At 36.2% G+C, this 19,738-nt stretch overlaps 1 protein-coding gene across 3 annotated transcripts in view; it reads right to left on the bottom strand.

The window, feature by feature from the left end:
* The window catches only part of JPH1 (junctophilin 1), an 82,561-nt gene that overhangs the window by 18,305 nt on the left and 44,518 nt on the right, over positions 1-19,738 (bottom strand). For all 3 annotated transcript variants that reach the window (XM_027638933.1, XM_027638932.1, XM_027638931.1), the window contains exon 3: positions 9,230-9,348. In XM_027638933.1, the coding sequence (XP_027494734.1) occupies positions 9,230-9,348 (119 nt within the window). The remainder of the gene's footprint in view (positions 1-9,229; positions 9,349-19,738) is intronic.

A 19,738-nucleotide genomic window follows, 5' to 3' on the forward strand; every position in this document is an offset into this window, starting at 1 on the left:
ACTTGTAAGTCTAGTAGTAGGATGATGAAACAGAGATGCTAATGCAATTTCTATCTGTACGAAAGCCAGACTGCCTCTTCTGTCCCTGTCACTTCCTCTAAATCTGAAATTCATTTCAGTTATCCTGCCATTAACACACCCGCACACAGAACCTAAACAGTACTTTTGTAATTTGCATTTTTGTATTATCCAATAACTCCAGAATAATTAAGGATAAAGGAATCCCTTAAAGTAAGATCTTCTTCCTCAAAAGGTTTTTAAATACATCATTATAGAGCAGACATATACACACTGAAAGATCTGAAGTCAGGAAAGACTACACTAATGAATCTCAAAAACTGCCTAGAGGCAGCACCAAGAACAATGAATTTATTCTGACTATAAATTCAATCTCTGCTCCACTTCTTTTACTGCTTTAGTAGGTGACTGAAGTAGCTGTGGTATTTCCAAAACAGGGTAAAATTTCTAATTGTATCTGCATAGCAGGTGACAATGTGTAGGCCCTTATACTTCTGGGTTCAGTACCATCAGAAAAATGTAATAAGTTTATCCTACCTGATAGATGGCACTATGAGTGCTGCACAGTTATCTCTAACACCTCAGTGGGACATCAGCTTATGGACACAGAGATTGCTTATGATCAGCAATCTTAGTTATGGCTTGCTTTACTTACCCTACCTCTCTGTCAATGAATACTGACAGAACTTCAAAAAAATATCTGTCAAGATTACCTGGTGATGGATATGACTCCTGAATCTAGGAAAGGCCTCATTTTTCCAGGCTAGATAATATACACACATTGTATTTAATGTGAATGATCCTGGCTAAATAACACGAGTAATATAAACTACTTGAATGCTCCCGAGCCTACAGGCCGTTTCATAGGCGATAACTGAGAAAGTAATGTTTTAGCTTTTTCACAAAAGAGACCTCTTCATTTGAGCTGCACTGAGGCAGCTGTTAACTGCTGCAGTTCTTCAAGCTCCTAAAGGATGGGCAGAAGTGAAAGGCTGTAATCCTATTCTCATCACAATTGTATATTCTCTGAAAAGGTGAATTTTAAATATATAGAGAGACTGTTAATGTGGCATAATAGCGGTCTTTACTCAGTAGAATTTAAATTTCTTTACACTTCTGATATGTCCACATCTTTCTGATATGATGATTCCCAAAGTTATACACTCAGTGTCACTGGGATACTGCAGATAAGAGACCATTACCCTTCTTCTCCATGACGTGCTTCTGAATATACAGCCTGAAAGCGTATTGGCTATTACTCTACCATATCACATTTCAAGTGCATGGCTATCATCCTGCTCCATGGGAGTCTGGCAACTCAACAGGAGCAGGTTCACACCGTCTCTCAACTGGCCAAGTCTGTCAGCCCTTCTGAAGACCTTCTCATAGCACTTTTGAGGAGCCAGTCACTGTCTTCAGCTTAAATACTATGCCTGCAAACTAGCTGGATTTGGTCAGTAAGTACTGCTGCAAATGGTAGCACCCACTTTGAGCTCTACGTGGAATGTTACTGACAACTTTATTTTTCATAGTATCTCAGAATCATTCAGATTGGAAAACATCATCGACTCCAACTGTTAACCCAGCACTGCCAAGTCCACCACTAATCCATGTCACTGAGTGCCACATCTACACATCTTTGAAATGCCTCTTTTAAAATCCTTGTTTCATAAGGAGACAGTGCCTGCACTGTTTTTTCTCTGAACACCCTTCTACTCTTCCACTACAGAAAAAAGCAGAGCCTAGGACATGCTATGTCAGCACTTCTTAAGCCTGTGGAATAAGTGCCAATAAGGCTCAATACTGTGAAGACATGAAAGATAAGTATGTCACCAAATAACCAAACTTACATTTGAATGATTTAGATAGACAAAATAACATGGAAATAACTAGGCAGTTTCAGACTTCACTGATTCTACAAACAGATTTGGAGATGCATTACTGTCTTTACCTAAACTACACATTTCAAAGGGATTCATGATTATATGATAACGTCATACAATTTTTTTAGAAGTTTCCTTTATCCCTGTGTTTATAGAAAAAACACTTGAAATTATGAACCTGAAAGATGCAAAAACAGGAGTAAATTAAAGAGACTCAAAATGTACTGCTTTTAAAATATATGGCTTTATGAATTTTCTTGGAGGGTTGAGAATCAACCCAGTATTTATCAGAGAGAGTACTCATTAAGCTACACTGCACTTCCAGGAAAATTAATTTCTTATATCTAGCACTGAAATTAATTTTACAGCCTAGGAGACTGAAGTGGGCTAGCAGAGTTGACTGTCATTCTGGCATTGCAAATGTCAGAACTATAGAAATACAACAATCAATTTAATTCTGGTAGAACTAGGATATGTGAGCTGCTTAGTCTTGCATCCTATTGAGGCTTCTTTTCAACACATTCTTGATCCTCCGTATTTTAAGAGAAATCCAAATCATCATGCCACTTACTATTCTGACCTCACACAGTGTCATTTCTTCCCCTTCACATCTGCACTGTAAGTTTTCATTTCTAAAGTCTAAATTTGCAATATCCATTTACCGTTCCTCTTCTTCAAATCTATCTTCACAGTTTGGCAACTGCCTCTGACAAAATACTTTCTGCTCTTCATCTGATACTTTTTGAGGAGTCTCCGTGATTTTCTTAGTCACATCTCAGTATCAGTGCTCTATTCTCATACTCCTTTGACATAGATGGCCATTCTCCTCTTCTGGAACAATTCTCCCCTGTTAACATCTGTGATTTATTCTTTTACTTGACCCTTATCTTTCTTTCATTTTTAAACTATACTTTCAAGGAAAATAATCTCCCATTATTCTGTTCTTCGTCTCTCTACCTTGTCTTTTAACTATCTTTATCCTGTTTAATCTCACCATACAAAAAAAATTCAACTACCAATTCCATGCTGGCTGTGTTTCAGTTCCAGGTTTGACTCCTGTTCAAATTCTGATCTGAGTGAATAACTGTTACAAAACTAGTAGGTAGAAATCTTCATCTTCTCTAAATTCTCAGCATGGTCTTCTATGTCATACTGAACAATACTACATTACATTACTCAGGTCTATAATATGAATAAGATCTTTCTTTTTCAGATCTCTACATCTCTCTACTTTCAAGTAATTCTTAAATTTTGCACACTTTCTTGGAATAAAAGATTTCTGTGGCCCTGACAAACATAGAACACAGTTGCAAAGATTATTTTTCTCTAATGGTCCACATCGTGTTAAAAACATAACAGGAGAAACCTAGTCTTTTATAACATAATTTAAACCTTCAGTAGTATAATAAAATCCTTTCAGAATAGATCAGCATACTTTAGTGAAAATTAGAACTGTAAGGAAAGTTCTCAGTACAGACTTTGTTAGCTGAATTTCAACACGGAACAAATATTTATGACGCAGTTATAAATAGGATTTATAATGGAAATGTTGACACTGTGATAACAGTCCCACGTGATAGACCCTACTTCATCTTGTCCTTGGCTGGACACCGTGACAGACCAATATAGAATTCACTGGAGCAGGCCAACAGTGGGCAGGTTCTGTGTCCTGGTTCTTTTTCAGAGCAAATGAATAATTTTTAACAGGAGAAAGGAGGTAATTAAAACTCTAAGGTAGCACTGACTTCTTTCTCCCAGATTACACCTGTAATTAACACACTCGTGGTGTCAGATTAGATAGGTATACCTAGGCTAGAATTCCAGAAGTTACTTCAAGATAGCAACACAGCCAAGACAGCACTGAAGTTAGTCCAGGCTTCTAGACAGCTTCACAGACAGATGCTGTAGCCTTTACTAGGCAACAAGTTTCATCTAGATGCAAATTAACTAGCTCAGTAGTACTTAATGCAAGCCTGTGAAAATTACAGTGATTGTAGCAGCTTTATCTCTCTACAGGAAACTGGTTCTCTGTTATTAGTTTTAAAAGTTAATTTGCTCAAAACTAATTATGCACATTTTTTCCTAAGCAAATCATTTGATTATGTGACTCAGAGAGATTGAGAAAGCATCCTGAAGAATTAAGAGTAAGCCTTTGCAAACTCTCTTTGCTTTGCCTTCTCCCAGGCACGCTTTCTTGTTCCAGATGCGTGCAGGAATGCTGTGGAGGGGGTTGAACCAGCATGTGTGTATGGCAATGTGGCAGGATGGGTGCAAACTGCCAGCAAACTGGATGAACCTCACACTGGGCAAGAGGAAAGGGTGGGGCCATCTGTACGTAGGGCTTGGTGAGACTGGTGATAAATCTGGAAGGCAAGCTGTGAAGACTGGTATGACAAAGGTTATAAAAAGAAAGGGGAGAACAAGAATAAAGCTTGAAACTGACATCTTTTCTTTCAAGGCACCTTCTTTCTTTGATTACTGGATACAATAGAAGTGCATCAGGATATGTCTATAGACTATGGCTTCTCCAGAGTTCTGCAGAAAGAGAATGGAAGCAATAAACTGTAGAGAAAAAATGGCATAGCAAGAATCCCAACAACAGTTGTGTGCGGATGATGAAGTCACATGTAGACTAAATTCAGAAAATGAACAGGCTTTTGTATGACTAAGAGTAGTGAGCGTATGCTCTAAGGCACAAACTGATGGCATGGCTGGTAACTTTTCAGGCAAAATGCTCATTGTAATTGGCTTTTTAAATACAAATATCTGGTCTGGCCCATATGCATTTAGCCAGGACATTCTAGTTAATTAGCATCAGCCAGAAATCTCTCTTTGCTGTCCATATGGAGTTTGCATTTTGAGAACTGGAGGAGGTGGCGATGACAGAGAGGAGGAAGATGGGAAGGATGTGTTTTTTTCTGAGGCTATAGACATCCACCACTGGTCAAAAGAGAATGTAAACCACAGTTGCTCTTTGAGGCATCAGGGGCCATTACAAATGGCCTTATCATAAACTTAAAACACTTATTTCTGAAACTAGCAATGTTCAGCATGTTAGTACTGATGCTTTAAGAGTAATCAAACATTATAATAAAAAATAATGGTAAAACCTGCTAAATTCTTATTCTTATCATTAGAAAATATTTGCTATGTATTTCACCTGAAAAAATTCTGTCCATCTCTTTAGACAGCTTTAGTTTGATAAACTGCTCCTTGATTTCTCTCATGCCTTGTTTAGGAGATCAAAAGTTGGATGAATTGTTTTGTGATACATGTATGTGCATCTGGCAGCTGGCTAGCCTGACAAATAATCTGCCAGAAAACAATTCAGATCTGAATTTCCAGACCTTAATTCCTCTGTGGTAAAGTGCCCAGACTGCTCTTACCCTGCAGCAAAGTAGTTTCACCCTTCTTTCATTTAATCAAATGTTATTCATTCAAACTGAATGAAAGAGCAGTATCCATTTGCTGCAGGATATACATGCACACAGACAATTATGGTTTAGCTGTCCAATCTGTACAGTTCATACTTCAGTTTACCTCCTGATAGTATGTTTACAAGACTATATCCAAGAGATGGTCTGTGGAATTTAGAATGAATGTGTAAGTCAAAACATCTTCTAACCTTGTGCAATATTAGAACAATATTCCTCCTTTTTACTGGGTGTACCAAATCCTTTCTTTTCTGTTAGACCTTTGATACAGCACTCCCATTAGTCATTTGCTATTCTCTACATTTTAACAAGAGACACAAAACAGCATTTATTTTTTCTCTAAGCAAAAACAAATCTCAAACTGTCCCTGGATGACTCCCTTGAATGAGGCTATGACTCAGGTTTCATTTGTTTCTGTCCTGGTATGCTCTCTTTTGACACATCTACAAGTTTTGTGATGCTGGAGGAAACAAACAGGTCAGAGCTGGGATTTCTCAAAATTCATTTTATTTGTTGATAAAAAGGCCTGTAAAATATTTGGCCTCTATAAAGACTGCAACATTTGTTAAATCTACAAAATGTATAGCCTTGTGTTTAGGGCTCTGAAAAGATATGAATCCTCATAATTATTAATCACTAGGACAAATCTCTGTACAACAAAAGTAGAAGCAGGGTCTTGCCTGAGACTAGCATGAACAAACTCAGGGAAAACATCTCCCTGCAACCTTATAACTCCTCATACCATGGTTGTGACCTTTTCAATCATACTTGGCTTTACTCATATGCAAACACGAAGGCAATCAATCACTTCGAAACCTGAATCTCAAGATTTCTACGGTACCTAATTACTGACATTATTATGCTTATCTGCTGGATGCCACTTTACTTTCTACTGCTTTGTTCTTCTTTTAGTCTCCTTTTAACTACATTACAAAGCTAGAACATCTTGGCAGCTTCTGATGAATGTCTTAATGAACATAAAAGTGAAACGTGAGAGAAAGTAATTGGAAAGTATGAATTATCATGGTACAATGACTTATGAATATCCACTCTAACTACAATTTGTGTGTAATACTAGGCTATATGGCCCAGAAGGTTGTTTTTTAAGAATCTAAAATTTAAGAGCTTTATCAATGGACTTAGGTTGCAAGTAATTCAGAGATCACTCATTAAGACAGAAAAAAAAATTTCTCAGTTGTTTACAGAGAGGTATTTGTATTTGACTTTTTTTGTCTCTTTGTTTGAAGAGGTTTGTTGATATACTACATACATTTACTGCTGACAGCATGCTTGAAACACTAAGCAGTTAAATAAGTAAGAGAAAAATTACATTTTCTCATAACTTATTTTCAAGACTATTTAGTACAATGGAAAGTTTTCATTTAACTATAGCTTGAGAGACCGAGACACAAAACTTACCACTATCTTTTAGTAGCACTTACAGAGACTTATAAAGATACTGTAAAATATAAAGCTCAAGAAACAGAGGAAAACCAAGAAGTTGCTATTAGGAAGCAATAACGGTTATCTTGTTTTCATTCAAACACATGAAAAATACTATTCAAAGAGCAGCTATTTACTGTTGTTTGTGTGAGTGAATGTAAATAATTAAAAATACTTATCTATTTTATCACCATAAATGGCAAAAGCTAATGATAACACTGTCCAGTAAGTCTTGGTATGACACTTGGGAAATCCATAAACAAACGCGTGGACAAGTGAGTCTCAGGGTTAACTAGTACCACACAGAAGAAATGTATCTGAAGAAGACATCATGTACACTGAGTCTGGAAAACATCTTAGACATGATAGTATTTGAAATTATCACAATGATGTGTGAACCCGGTGGTTTGCTGCAGCTTATTTGGGATAACTGAAATTTAGTTAATATCTTGGCATCTTGCAAGTTACCTAAGTAATGGGAATAGCAATTTTTTTCAAGTGTATACAAATATGTTGTATTTGGCTATCTTGAAAATAATTAGGAAACTCAAAATTTAGACTCCAGAAGAGGTATTTATCTTTTGATAGGTAGCTAAGTAACTGAGAGATGTTTCCATACAAAGAACAGAGTAAGCAAACTTTAAGAAATGCTTTGTTACATCACTGCACACATATCCAGTTGCATTTGCAGAGGTGATACAAATTCTTCTCTTCCGTAATCGGAATAAAAGTTTCAAAGGAGAGGAAAATAAGATCCCACACCTTCTCTCCCCAAATCTCGGCCAATTTGTCAGCAATGTTACTTCATTTCCTGTGGCAGGAAGTAAAAAAAGACATCTGAGAAATTCTTGATCTGGGCAATTTCTTGGTGTCAAATTTCACACCATCAGATGTTTGCATTTTCACTCGAGTGCTCCAGCCGTTTCTTTATTTCAAGGGTTTGGCAGCTTTCAAATACTTTCTTTCCAAATGCTTCAATTCTTTGCACGGCTACACCTATGACTTCTTAACTTATGACTGGAAAGATGACCTGCTGCTATAAATTGGAATTTCTTCAGCTGATAGAAGAATGAAATAACGAAAAAAGAAAAGGACTTAATTATCACAGAAGTATGGGCCACTAATATACGTCCATAGGGGAGGTAGTATTGAGGTGATTTCCAACAGTGAAAGGTACATATTTATACTGTTTTAAAGCTAGTACTGGAAATAGTTCTTTTGAACTTTGCCTACAGTTCTGGACTGCCATGTTCAAGAAAGATGAATTTACATCAGGATGTGTACAAAGAAAGTTTGCAAGACTGGCAAGGGGAATGGAGGTTCTAATCAGGTGGCCAACCCTTGACTTATGCACTAAATGAATAAAAAAAGAGTGCCCCAACTCTCCCAACCCCAAAATACAAGTACTTAAGAATAAAGAAAAAAACGAGTATTCTTTAAACTTTCTGACAGTAAAGATTTAGTTACAAGTTATATACAGTAGTCATTTAAAATAAAAATTGAAGGGAATAGGTGTACTTTTAGAAAATGCTGAAGAATGTTGTTGTGTGTTTATTTTGTGGGTCATGATATTAGCCTCCATTCACTATATGGGTATATTTAAGAATAAGCAGGTTATGTCTGAAACAAAGATATGCAGAAGATGACAGTAAGTGAAAATGAATCTCAGAGCTATAATCTATATTAGTATACGAGTGCTGGCAGGTCCTTGAAAAGTAATAACGAGATATGACTCAACTCAATTTGACAGGTGAAAGAAAGGGCAGACATGAAAAGACATTAAATTGGCAAATGGAGTTCCATTCAATCTTAAGCTAAAGAGCAGTACTCAAAAATATTAGCTTCATGGAAAGAAAGCAGAAAAACAAAGCAAAATCAGCTTTGCTTCTTTCTATAACAACTTTTCAAACCACGTGACAGATTAAAATGGGCTGTGATGCTGATATAAGTGAGATAGACCTAATTCTATTATATCTTGAATAGGGGACTAATGTTTCACAGAGCACCACAGGCATAACAGAGAAAGATTCCCCCACAGATTATGTATGTCTAATGGTCAAGCATTCATTCGTCAAGAATTCCACTGGACAGTAAAAAAGCTAAGGATCTTTCCACTAATAAATGCATTATAAAATTAACCAAAAATTTCAGTGGATTTATGTTCTCTGAAGTCTATCTTTGACACCATACTGAATAAACCATTAATCTGAGGCAAAGTTATATGCTTGGTACTTTTCAACACACAACTGTTTTCATACAAAGCTATAGTAAGCAAATTATTAAAAACTGAAAGCAAAATCTCCTTTAGCAATGTACACTCCTCATGACTGAGACGACTATTATTTCCGTTTAAATGATAACATTCAAAATGAAATCAACACTTTAACTTAACACAAAATCTTTTCACTGCAATAAAGCAATTAGCCACAAAAAACCCCAATCTACAATTACCTGGTTGGTAGAAATTTGGTGAAAGTTCTCTGGCAACTGCTCTTGCAATATCACATTCCTGTCGAGCAGCCTGAGCAGCCTGATCCGCAGCATCAGCTTTAGCTCTTGCATGTGCGGTTCTGTACAAAGTAGAAAAGAGTTTTTATGCAAAGTAGTCTTTTATCAGTTGCATCAAGAATGTGAGAGTAAAGGACCTCAGCTATCATACACTATCCTGTGCTCTTATGCCCACTTGTGAGTAACTGTGAATCAGCAAAGTATTTCAGAATCAAACCACTGTTCCTCTCAGCTCTTCAGTCCTGCTCATCCTCGAATCACACTTACTTGCAGGAACACAATTACAGCCCAAGCTTATAATTAAAATTACAAAAAAACATATAGTATCTGACAGAAATCTGGGGATAGGATTTAATTTCATGTTACCACAATGTGCACACAAGTGTACAGAAGGTCAGACTGAGCCACCACACTGACTCCTGAACAGGTTTTTGTGAGACCAGGATACATGGTGTTCAAATGCTACTACCCTTACAACATTTTGAAGTTAATGCTCAATGCTGGGTGCCATGTAAAAACTTTTGAAGGGCAAAATTCAGCTATGTTGGCCCAAAAATATGGGAAATGTCGTCTACAATCAGACCACGTTGCAAAGAAATAGCACAGAAAATGTGTTTGACACTTCAATAGGCATTTGTATAAACAACAGTTTATTAACAGTTTTAAATTCTTGTAACTCACTGAATTTTAAATCCAAAAACAATCTGAAAAGGTAACTTTTCAGAAGTCAAGACAACAGTTTGGAATACTCTGGTAATCTGCCCTTTGCTTCTATCTTTTCCTTTTGCTATTTCTTAAAAAGCCTCGAGAACAGCTTGTGCAAAGGCCTCTGATTCCATACTGTGCAAACCGATAGTTGTGTTACTGCAGGTTTGCATCTAGGTTTCTCCCATCTTCTCTCACCACTTCATTTTCCAAACAGTCATCTGTTTAAAAATTCCTGATGACAGTGATCTCTCTGTGCCTCCACAACATTAGCACACAGCCTAGAGCTATGAAATGGTTCGTTAAAACAGAGGGAAAGCTAAATACGGCAAACTAGCAGAATTTTTTGAGACTCTAGAGATATTAATAACCTTCCTAAACCAGATACATTAAATTTCATGATCTCATCCCTTTTCTCGTAATATTCTAGTAGAAAACTGACACTGAAGTAAGAAAATAATTATTTAAGAGAACAACAATAGCACCAACTTTTATCCTGTGTGCCTGGTGATAATAATCAACAACAATCAAATAAATTAAAACTTTCAACAACTTCATCGTAAAAATTCAGTTTTATTTTCAAGGAATAAAGAAGAGTTCTATGTGTTTTAGACAAAGTAAAAATTAAAAGTTAGCATTAACCAGAATGAGTATCAAGAGATTAACAGAACGGCAGACTTTGCATTTCTAAAAGGATGTTTAATCCCGTAGGGTACTAGTATAAACACAGTCATAAAAAAACCCACATAGACAGTTTCATCTGTGGTGCCTGGAGAAGATTTATTTAAGTTATATCCTTCCTAAAATGTGTGTGGGGATAAATGTTGAATGTTATTTCAAAGCTTAGCTTGTCATAATTTACTGGATAAATATCAGCTTATGCTGCCTTCTCGCGGGTCCCTCTCGGTCTGTGAGAAAAAAAGATAACGAACAAATAAGCTGTAACACCTTCAATTTGTACTTAGGATGGGGGAAAGAAACTGTTAATAATAACAAACACACCGTATAATCCCAGATGTGTTCTGTGCAGTTCATGAATGGGTGTATGGTATGTGCTTGCTTAGTAACAGCTATCAAACCCGTTCTTTCTCTATAATCATTATTTTCAATTAGATGAGCTATTCTTAGCTCCTGCATAATTATGTCTATGTAGCATAAACTTAATGAAGCAATCCTAGCACTGCGACATTGTTTTGTGAGACAATAATGTAGTCTGCACATAGATAAACTAGACACTGCTCATCTTTTTGTATGAAAGAACAACCAGACTACTCCCATATAAAAATAGTCTAACACTATTGCTACTGCTACAACAGACATTTTAAAATCTCATATACTAAATGACCAGTACCAGGAAGACATACTGCCAGGATAATACATTTATTTACTGACGTCTGTAAATTTTCTATATTATTATATCCAAGAAGCAAATCACACATCCTGTTCCATTATACAGCATGAATTAGTAAAGGATTTAAATGGTGATATGAGTAAAAAGCTCATGTAACTTTGTTACACGAAGCTGGGCAAAGCAAGTCGCAACAGGATGAAGCCAAGGGAACAGAAGGTAAATGAGCATGGCTTTCCTTGGCTGCCTTCTCTCACACCTCTTTTTTTCAACTTGCACTTCCTGCTATTCTGCCCCTTTTGTCCTCACAGTCAGGAGTTCCAGCAGACCAAAACAGGAGCGACTGTTCAAAGTGAACACTGCCAAGGCATGTCCCAGTGACACACTGGAGCAGTCTCAGTGCTGTGCTGAGAGATGACGCAGCAAGAGGAACTAACCAGGCACAGGAGGGTAAGGCACAAGAACAAAGTTTATGCTCCTGAGCAGGCCTTCAACCAGCCGAACAGGAGTGTGTGCACATGGCAGTGTGGAGACACTTTCCCAACAGCCTCTTCAACAAGCATCGCCCATGACAAATGGCAAAAGTGAAAGAACAGGAGAAAGCAGCAGAGATGATCCTTTTCCACAGAACAGCAGCAATGTGCTTTGCCTGTGAATGCAGGCTCTTCATTATTTGCATTGCTTGCTAGTTATCACCTTGGCATTTGGATGCTTTACTGGCTAACTTCAGCAATGTGTACTTTATCATCTCAATTGCAACTGTATCTTCAGACATTTTTTCTCATTTCCTGCACACTTATTTTTAAGTGTCAGACTTAAATTATTTTTCTGTTGCTATTTAATTTCCTGAGTCTTTTTATTCTGAGTTCCACACTTGATTTCTCTGTATGTTTTTCAAATTACTTGCTTACAATTACTGCTGCTTGACACTACATTTTGTTTGTACTTGCTTTATTTTGCCTTGCACTGACCACCACACTATCAGACTTTTATTATCAGAAACTATGAAGAAATATATTAGTTTTGAATGACAATGTTTATAAAGGAGAACTATCAAAGCAGATATTGAATCCATTTGCTCCATTTATGCTTCACACAGTTTGGGAAAGCCTTCTTTACCTTTTATTTCTGGAGCAATTTTGTCACAGTAAAGTCTTGAAGTTTTGTTTGTTATCAGTAATTATTCACAGAAATTTAAGTCTATGATGTATCATGTAAAAATGACCCACATTTGAATGACCACCTTCTACTTTTTTTCCCCAGAGAACTCTACATCATTTGCCAAGACAAGAGATCTTTAAGAGAACTTTTGAAAGCAAACCTCAAAATGTCTCCTTTCCTCTCCCCCAGCCAAGAAAAAGACTGCAGTATGCTTTTCATCTTGTTCCACACATTTTCCAGGAAGGATCGATCTGAAGTTTCAGCAGCAAAACAGAAATTATGCAGGAAAGTGGGCAGCAAAGCAGACTGCAAAGCAGTACAGGAAAACAAGTGACTTGCTTTGCAATGCTTCATTCAGGTTCTAATCCACAGCAAAAGACCTTTAATGATTTTTTTATTTTAGGTGAACAGGCAGTTCTTTGTAAAATTCATTCTCACTAACTGTAATAGCGAATACACACTACTAACTTGTGAATTACCATGTGGTTTTCCATGTATTTCTACTTGAAAGTAGAAAGTGTCATCATACCATTAACATTCCATGTGATGTCTCAAGCACGTTTGAAAGCTTTCAAATAAATCAACATAGAGATTATTTACCAAAACCAATTCATATTTAGAGGGACAACCTATCACTTCAGCAATGAGTCCACAGTGGTGGTAAATTCAATCACGGCAGGGGTAAAATTAAGTTTTACATGTGTCAGCAATCAAACTGTATTTACATTAAGGAGGAACATGTACCTATAGCTCATGCAGAGTCTTAATACCATGTGGCAGCATGTGCAGTCCCTATATTTACCATTCTCTGTTGTAAGTGATGGAGGGCTGGAGGACCAATGGCTGAGTAACTTTGGTATTGTGAGAAACTTATATTCAGATTCATATCAGGGTCTGATTCTGAAAGAAGTTTAAGCTTTCTAGACTGTGGGACAACTGTTCTTTACTGAGACCTTTCTTTTCTGTGCTTGGTTGGGTAGGTAAACACGGACACATCATCTTAATTACACTCAAAAATTACAAGCACAGAGCCCGAGGCTCCCTACAAGCAGTCTCTCCTTCCAGCAATACTATGATCAGATTTCTATCTACTTATATGCAAAAAATGACTCGAAGGAGGAGTACTAAGGGTTGAAGAGCTTAAGCAGTATTATCTCCCATTCTGCAGCAACAATGCTTATATATAATGCCATGTGCCTGGAATGCATTATGTAATGTTTATCTAAATTTAAAACCCATTTAGAACTGTCCATTACCCTCCAGATTATTTTGTATTTCCATGGTATCCTTCAATGCACTTGTAATGATGCCTCATTCAGAGTCAACTAAAAATGTAAGCAACATATGTTTACTCTGTTTCATTTTTCAGATTTTATTAAACACAGTGATTCCAGTATAAAGCTTTCCAGGAGCTTGTTTCCTATTTCTCAAAATTATAAAAATAATTTTGCTTTCTATTTGCTCAGTATATGAAACCAAATTATGCTATCAAATTATTCTAAACCATTAATATTTAAAATGTTACTTATGAACAGATTTCTATATTGTAAAGCAAAAAAAAAAAAAATCAGTAAAGGCCAAACCTACAAGAAGTTCTCAGAGATATATTTTATTAATGACAGTTGTCAGGTTTGTCTGTTAACATTAACTATTGTGGGTTACTACCCATTATCATCCTTTTTGAAACTGGAATTCTCTAAACACAATCCCACCTTCCTAAACTCTAAAATGCAGTGATTTTTCCAGAAAGCAGAGAACACACTGTTGAGGTTTTTTTTCCAGGTATGAAACTTTCTAACATTTTTATATTTGTTTCTGTCTGTCAGAGGCTCAATTCTGCAAAACCAAGTTCTGGTAAAATTAGTACAGAGATCCATAGCATTTCCATGAAAAGAGGAGCTAAGAGGAAGAGGAAAACTTTAAGTAAAGTTCTCTGGTAGTTTAATTTTCTCCTTGTCCCCATTTTATTTCCATATTCTTCTAATATTATATATCAATAATGAATGTTCAGTAATTACCTAGCATCTCTGCACTTTTTAACATTGCAAGAGAGAGTGTCATTTATCAAGTGTGCTAACCATCCTTCTCAGCTTATTTCAGTGATAATACTGGATGAAAAACAATATTCTGCTTTGGTAGGAATAAAAATACATACATGTATAACTGTGTAGAGCTACCTAGGAACTCTTGGCTTCATCACTCTCAACAACTCATTGCTGTAATATAAGCTCAGAATTGAGGGTAAGTCACTGAATACCAGCAAGAAATGGGAATCTGAGAGAAACAGAGAAGAAGAAGATGGACCTACAGATAATGCAATACAAGAAATTCATGTCAGTGAGAAACCTAAAGTCCTCCTAAATTACACACTGAAATAACAAAATGAGATATATGTCCTCAATTAAGGAGTCTGAACTCAATTTTAAGTGCTTTACTTCATCAATCTTCTTTGAGCTTTGCTAAATTTTAATCTCAACCAGTCACTCCTTCTTCATGAACTGACTTCACTCAGGAACTGGACTACCTTGGTACTACCAGTGAAGTCTGATGTAGTGAAGTATAAGCAGATCTATTATGCAAACACACTGCTGGCACATACACCTGCATCATCTTGCCTAATGGATTTTGCTTCTGAAAACTCCTCCTTCACAGCCTAAATCCATTTCTCATATTTTTCAGTCTTAACTCATATTACAAGAACTGAAAAAATACTACCCTTCAATTAATGACTCCTGAAAAACTGAGGAAATTTCGTACAACTGGCAAATGGCCAACCTGTTTTCAGTACTTGAAAAAATAACCTGGGGATAATGACTGGTAAGTAATATATTAGTCTTAGGCATAAATAACTGCATATATAAACTGGGTCTACATCCATAAAGATTTACAGGCTAACAGTATATTGTGCCAGGCATCATGTTTTAACAAAGTATTTTGCCAGACACTTCATACACATGTAAAGATTATGGGTCCTATACCTTATCTAGTTTGCCTTGATTTAACATACTTGGACTATTTTCAAGGCTTCTGATTTTGCACCCTATGGCAATGTAATTAAACAACAGCATAAATTACATGGAATTAATAAAGTACATAAAAATGGATTAAAAGCTAACTCTCTGATACATTTCAAAGCTTAATGCAGAAGACACCAAAGAAAAGGGTTGATATGTGCATTTTACATTAGGAGTTAGTTTTTGGTTGTTTAGTATTTTACTTTTAGAATGTCTCAATACAAGCTAAAACATTTTATGGTAGAGTGGGCAGATTACACAACTTCTGAATTCTTAAAAACCCTCAAGGACAATTTACTGTAACTTTAAAAGTTACTGTAATCTACAGTTTACTGTAACATGAAGTTCAATGATAACAACTCCAAACCCCACTGTGTTTAAGTGCACCAAAACAGAACACTAGGAAACACAAAAATATAGGCAGTATGGGAGATGGGCATGGAAAATAACACAGAAGGAGTATAATATCATGCTGGTTAAACTCACATACTGATGCAAAAGGAAGGGTTAATGCAATCTTAATACATGTAGAGATGAAAATCAAGTATAAACTAAGGAATTTGTTCTTGCTGTACTATGTAATCCAGCATCCATAAAACCACTAATGGAACAATGCCCAGTTCATCTACATCTCAAGAAGGAAAGAGAAATGTCAGCACCACAGAATAATTTCGGTTCTAAAAAGACAAGCTTTTTGACTTAAACTTCTTGAGCCTCGTGTTGAAGAAACACTGAGAAGTCACTTACTACTGTGTACACATGGGTATGTGACAGTGGAATATGTGGTAGACATAATGGGGAGAAGTGTTTCAGATAAAGATTTATCTTGTCCAACAATTAGAAGTTGAATTTGGGCACAGTCAACCTTAAAATGGTATAGGTATAATCTACAGAGAAAAAAATGGACATTTTTAAGCCTTTGCAATTATACTAGGCACTGTAATAAATGTCCCCTTTAATCCATTTTCTGAGAAAAGAATGACATAGTCCTTTGTTTACAGGATGAGATTAGCTGATTTAGGAGTTGTTTACATTAGGTATTTTAGACATCTGACATAAGGGCTCTGATCATCTCATTGGACACACCCATTACTCCATTAAAAATAAGTAACTTGGACTTCTGAACTGTGTGGATGTTACACTTCTGCAGCAGTCAGCATGAATGTTCCCTGTTGCACCTACAAATGTATAAAACCTCTTATGGCAAACACCAATCCGTGTGTTTGCTGAGGAATCAGCTGCCTTCTTATGTCAAGAATCAGAACCTGTCTGCATTCTCCTTTAGACCTCTATGGTCCATAACAAGAAAGCCAGAACAGCTCAGCAACTCAGGAGTGCCAAGGTACTGATTTCTGTAATACTAGACACATATTCACAGCAGTTCAGAAAGACTTTAGGTTAATGAAGGACAGCACACTCAAAAGAAGGTATTCCTGAAAATCCACTTTTAACAATAGAGATAGATTAGTTCAATCTCCCTAGCCTAGTCTGTCTTCCAGGCCCTCACATCGGTTCACCTTTTTGGAAAAAGAGTCACATGGAGATGTCTGAATTGACAGTGGTTTTAAATTGCTGTTAAGCATCACTAGAGAAGTTGCTTTACATGGTACTCTCCACAACCTTAGGTGTCCCACTAGCCTAGCATTATTTATGTGCGTGACAGATATTCTGTCCCTGAATAAACGATGTGGCTCTTCCCGTGATATACTCAATTTTAATCACCATTCTGTCAGTAGTTTGAATGAATGAGTTTTGCTTTCATATTGATTGTACTTGACCATAGCACTGGCACAGAAATCATAGAATCATTTAGGCTGGAAAAGACCTTTAAGATCATCAACTTGAACCATTAACCCAGTACTTCCAAGTCCACCTCTAAACCACATCCCTGAGCACCACATCTACAAGTCTTTTTAAAAACCACCAGAAATGGTGACTCAACCACTTATTGAGTAGCCTGTTCCAATGTTCGGCAACCTTTTAGGTGAGAAAATTTTTCCTAATATCCAGTCTAAACCTCCCCTTTCACAACTTGAGGTCATTCCCTCTTGTCTTATTGTTTGTTACGTGTGAGACAAGATCGACACCCACTTTGTTAAATCTTAAAGATGGCCCGGTCTTCAATTTCAGCAAGATGAGCAGCATCACCTCAAGCAGAATGCAAGTTTTCCTGTGGGAAAATTTACATTTGGATAAAATACACTTCTGTATACTATGCTCTTAGGGCTTTTTCCCCTCATTTTTGCCAATGGTGATTCACTGACAGTATTTTTTCACGCCTCTTAAATATCAAGTACATCTAGAGAAAAGTATAAATCTACATGGATATTTGTTCATCTTACTTCACAGGACAGACTATATTCTATCCTATTTTATTACTAAGTCTACTTAGTGAGCAATATTTTCTTCCAGTTTCCTGGACCCATAATATTAATTCCTGCAGACACGAGGGGTTTCTTTTTGAAAGGGCTAAAGGAATAGCTGCAAACAATTTGTTGTTTCCAATCACTAAAGCCAATTATATTGTTTCACTGAAGAGAGCTTCTGAATCTAGCTGGAAGCATAAAAAAGTAGATGTACACTTGAGCTTCAGCTGCTCCTGATGACATAGTTAAGTGAAAAAGAAAACAAAAAGGAAATTAAATAAGTTTCTTTTCCGTTCATCATAAAATACAAGCTTCATGGAAAAACAACTCCATGTATTAAGGATTCTGCACAGAGAAGGCAATCCTGCTCAACAAAATGGGAATACATGGATCACTGTGATCATTTGCTTAGATAATTTCTAAGGTACGTTTAGTGCATTGCTCTTCCCCCAGCACAAATATTTTTAAAAAACTGTTCTCCACCTGGGACAAATGCAATAAAATGGTAGATATGATGACTGCTATCATCAACATCAATATCTGGCAGCTACTCTACACTCAAAGCATAAGAAAGCAACAACAAATCATCATCCCAGGAGTACAGCTAGATGAAAAATAAGAACAGCTTACAGGAAGAGACTAGGATTTTTTTTTTTTGGCATAAAAATGGTTTTTTCCATTAAAAACATTATCTTCATTTTTTCAGTGTTCTGATTTTTACCACTTTCAATTACTTTAAAAAGTAAAAAAATCAGAAAATACGAAATCAGATGTCATTATTTAGATATTTTTTTTTTGTTAGACTAGTTCTACTTAGAAAACTTTTGGAAGCTCTATTAGCCAGTAAACTTATTCAGGAAAATTATGTCAAATATCATCCACAACAATGCCTATTTCTTATCTCTCCCCTATACAGAGCTTATGTGGGCTTTTTTATGAGTTTCTTTTATTTTCAAGCGAAGACAAGTCCACAGTGTTAGAGATATTTTAGAAAAGAATACCAAAGGTTTTGTAGAGTAAAATGTGTAGTATGAAATCAGTATCTGATCTCTTATGTTACATATATATGTAACTTGCGACATGCTTGCTGCATGAAAACTACACTACCGAGTATTACAGAAAAAACATGAAAAAATATTTAAAATTCTGTGGGGTTTACTGGCTTCAAAAAGTGTAAGGTGAACTCCCCATTCATAAATAGTTCAAGGTCGATGCTTCATGCTTTTCCTAAGTGACTTTGGCAGTCTGTACCTTACTATATTGTAGTTTTTGCACCTGAACCCAAAGACTTCATTACTGTGCTTGATGGAGGAAAATATACTAAGTAAGAAGTCCCTACTACTCGCTTAGTGGCTTGGTGCTTATTTGGTTTTCTCTATTACAAAAGCTGTAACACACAGATTTATTTCTGACATTTTCTTGAAATATAGAAACAGTATGGAATTGAAATCTTCAAAACTAATGAGAACAGAAAGGATACACTGGTCATGGAATAAAGTTCAATCACAGTTCTTAAAATCTAGTGGGGAAACAATACTGCAGTATTTTCAGCCTTTTAAAGGCATTAACAATGTGTGTTTAAATTTACTTTTTGTATCCTTAGCAATCTTAGAGCCAAGACTAAATTGGGCTTACCTTTCTTTGCATGATTCGTTTCTGTTCCCTGATTAGGTGCCAGATGTCTAGAAAATAGTACCGATAGAAAAATGTCTAGCAAACCATTCTGGAATAAGTTCTTCCATTTTCAGTTTTGTAAAGATAACTGTTATAAAAATTCACAGAAATACCTGAATAACAGAAAACACCGATACCTTATAATTGAACAGCTTAATTAACAAAGGGCGTAAGCTCTCCACGA

The sequence above is a fragment of the Corapipo altera genome, unplaced genomic scaffold (genome assembly GCF_003945725.1).
Source record: "Corapipo altera isolate COAL_440 unplaced genomic scaffold, ASM394572v1 49, whole genome shotgun sequence".
In the NCBI taxonomy this organism is placed as follows: domain Eukaryota; kingdom Metazoa; phylum Chordata; class Aves; order Passeriformes; family Pipridae; genus Corapipo; species Corapipo altera.